Source organism: Chinchilla lanigera, unplaced genomic scaffold (genome assembly GCF_000276665.1).
Source record: "Chinchilla lanigera isolate Chin_1 unplaced genomic scaffold, ChiLan1.0 scaffold00155, whole genome shotgun sequence".
NCBI classification, from domain to species: domain Eukaryota; kingdom Metazoa; phylum Chordata; class Mammalia; order Rodentia; family Chinchillidae; genus Chinchilla; species Chinchilla lanigera.
The window spans coordinates 1050932-1054266 of record NW_004955556.1 but is presented as its reverse complement, the minus strand read 5'-3'; the positions used below and the strand labels follow the sequence as shown (position 1 = coordinate 1054266).

Here is a 3335-nt window from a genome sequence, read left to right as displayed (position 1 = left end):
AGCCAATGAGACTTCACTGCCAAGGGCCCCAGACCACACTGCCTCATGGATGAGGTCTGCCTGTGCCACCAGAGGGACGGAGCTGGTGCAGTGCACAGACATGCACAGAATAAAGATATTTCCATCAATGATGGGCCAAGAATATGGTATCAGCTAGTGATGTCATAGTCCGTGTGAGAGCACCTACGACATCCACACAGTGATGAAACTCCCTGTGAACTTCCTGAACATTCCCCCATTACAAAATGACACACGATTGTATTTCTCTGTTCAGTGCACGGGAAATTTTCATGGACTGAAAATCCAGAGCCTTTCCGTTCCATTCATAAGTATTTCTGCCATTCAAAACCAGATGCTTTAATTAAAATGCTGCTAAAAGAAGCAAATCAATTAACAGATCCCTTACAAGATAGTTTATTTTATCTTACACACAGAAAATTGCTTATGAATACCGCATTATCACTTCAAGTTATCAGTTAACAAAAGCTGCTAATGAAGAACATTGTTATCAAGTCAGGTAAAAGATGCCCTGGGATTCCAGGAATCCAGGTAGGTGACTCTAACATAGCATCTTCTGTTGAAATATAGCTCATCTGGCATCATGCACAAGGAGGGCACCCATCTGAGAAGAATCAGCCCACACAGCCACCCGGACTTCTGTAGAAGAGAAGAGCCTTCATAATGCAGCCCTAGAAATGTGAGTTTGGAAAGACAGGTGAGAGAATCCTCAGACCGAGGACAAGAATAGATGATGCAGGCCTCCTGCTCCCCTGCCAATCATGGCTTCCATGCATGTGCCATGCGCATGCAACAATCTGCACATAACATGGGGATGACAACAGGTTGCATTATAGAGCTCTACAGAAGCACAGCCTCTGCTTTCTCACTTGATACTTTGTTGGCTCCTCTATTTGAAGAGCTTCAAGCTGCAGGCCAGGCCCTTGGCTGCCAAGGGAAAGGCAGGTGTCTGCAGAAAGAGATGGGTAATGCTGCTAAGATGAAGTGCTAAGGAAGCCATTCCTTTGAGCCATTGAAGGGGGCAGATTCAGGAACTACTCTGGCAAGGGCACCAGGTCAGATGTTGTAGATTTACTGGTTCTCATCTTTGCCTACAGCTGGCTAATGTCCTCCCTGTATGCAGCCAGCTTCCTGTGGAAGAGGAGCAGTCACCCTGGCAGAGCAGAGGCGCTGTAGACTTAACTCCTTGGGCTGTCATTTGCCTCCAACATGGAGTCCTCATGGGGTGCCATCCCCAGCCTTGAACATTTGAATGAAAGTATCCCCAAATTGGAATGTGGGCGACTGTTCGGACAGCTGGGCCTCTCCTGCCACGGCCACTTGTCACAGCTCAATCACCTGGGCATCCCTGGAAAGGAAGAGAAACATCAGAAGAGCTGGTGGTAGAGTTTAATCCTCACCTGCGCTATGCACACAGTAAGCAGGTGTGAAGGGGCCCAAGCTCTCAGGCAACCCAGCAAGACAGAGCCCTGGAGGCCAGTGGTTTCCAGGTAAAGCATAGAATTTTCCAGAATGATTTCAACCTTGAGGTCATTTCCTGCCCACCAAACCCAAAGCCACAAAACCTCAATCACTTTGAATAGAAAAAGGAAAGAAGTCATTTCCTGAAGTCAATAGGCATATTTGGGGGGAAAGGGAAGGTTCCTGAAGTTGAAGAGTTTTATGTATCTGGGAAAATGCTGAAAAGAATAGTATGAATAGATGCCTGGGAAATGATACCCTCAATTCTAAACTCTAGGCTGTCATGAGAGTTACCCTCTGTACCTTACAGAAAGCAAGCCTGCTCCATACTCAGCATGCCAGCATGGACAGGAGGGAAGGGAGTGTCAGTGTGTTTTTAAATTAAAAAGGATGAACACTGAAGAAAAGATGAAGTCTCTGTCAGACTCTGCACATGGAGCTTGAGTAGAAAGTTGGGCAGAGACCCTGCCACAGTCATTCTGGGTGGGGGCCTCACTGACACCCCCATGCATGAGACCAACACTGCAGATTCACATCCAAGATACCTGTAGCTGTAACCAAATGCCACACTTCTGGTTCTACAGAGTAGTGCAAATTGCAGATGCCATGCCCTGCGTGTGTCCAGTCACCATCTCTTGCCTCCTGACATCTCTTGAAGGGAGCAGCAGCAGAAGTAGCAACAGAAAGGCAGAGCATAGAGAGGCATCCACGGGCCAAGCCAAGGGCCAAAAGATAGACATGTGTTTAAGGACCAAGGACGCAGGTCAAGGTCAAGGCCATAGAGCTTGATGATATGTAGGGCTGATGTTGAAGATGAGCAGGTTGAAAACAAGGAAGGTCAGGTGAAGGGGAGTGGAGAGAGTTGGAGGAAGTTTCCCCACAAGGGCACCAGTGCTGTGAGTGTTGTCTCTGGGTCCAGAAAAAGGCAGCCCTGAAGTCAATGTTCAGGACACCCTGGGGGTGAGCAGAGTCCATCTCTCTTGTCTTTAGTGAACCAGTGCCATGGAAACCACAGTGGATTTCCCACACAAGGTAGGCTCATGCACTGTGTTCACTGGTATTAAACACCAGTGGCTTCAGCCAGTGCCAACAGGAAGCAGAAAACAGGGGCCTAGAATGGGGACAGAGGTTCAGTACTTTGGCAGACGACCCAGTATTGTGAACAGAGATCCAGGGGAAAACAAAAGCAAACTCAAAGCCTTCATCAAAGTAGCTCTGCAATGTTATCATGTTCAAAAGTCAATGTAGTCAATCACCAGGTCAGAAGCATAATGCAAAATGCTAAAAACAAAACAAGACAAAACAAAAACCAAGATCCAAAAAAATACTTAGAAATAAACTTAATAAGAAATGCAAGGATCTTGTAAGAGTGAAATTGGAGAGCTCTTGAAACACGTGAAAATAGACTTGTAAAAAAAAAGTCTATAACAAAAATGGGGTAATTAGGTAGGTGTGTGGCTGCACAGCGCTGGGCTGCGGAGGAATTTGTGTGCTATTAGGAGACAGCAAGCGAGCAAACACCTCACTGGGCTTTTCCCTTGGAGCAGAGAAGGGCTGGGAAGAGCCTGAGGAGTGCTAAGTGTTTACAATTTAATATGTATTTCTAGATTCTGTGAGCAGAGGAAACAGTGCCTCAGGCCACAAAGACACTGGGGGCCCAAAGCTTGCTTTCTAAACATCTCTGCAGTAAATTTGAAAAAGAAAGGAAAGATAGAGAGAGAAAGAAAAAGAATGCAGAAAGGAAGAAAGGAAGGAAAGGAGGAAGGGAGGAAGGGAAGAAGGGGAAAGAAGGGAAGGAAGGAAGGAAGGAAGGAAGGAAGGAAGGAAGGAAGGAAGGAAGGGAGAAAGGAAGGAAG

General features: G+C 46.6%; 1 protein-coding gene across 2 annotated transcripts in view; it reads right to left on the bottom strand.

Annotated features, from left to right (window-relative positions):
• Nucleotides 1-404: 404 nt before the first annotated feature.
• LOC102017396 (chromosome unknown open reading frame, human C10orf128) overlaps nucleotides 405-3335 on the bottom strand; it is a 27707-nt gene continuing 24776 nt past the window's right edge. For both annotated transcript variants that reach the window (XM_013508785.1, XM_013508786.1), the window contains one exon: nucleotides 405-1366. In XM_013508785.1, coding sequence (XP_013364239.1) covers nucleotides 1342-1366 — 25 coding nt within the window. In that variant the 3' untranslated portion in view covers nucleotides 405-1341. The remainder of the gene's footprint in view (nucleotides 1367-3335) is intronic.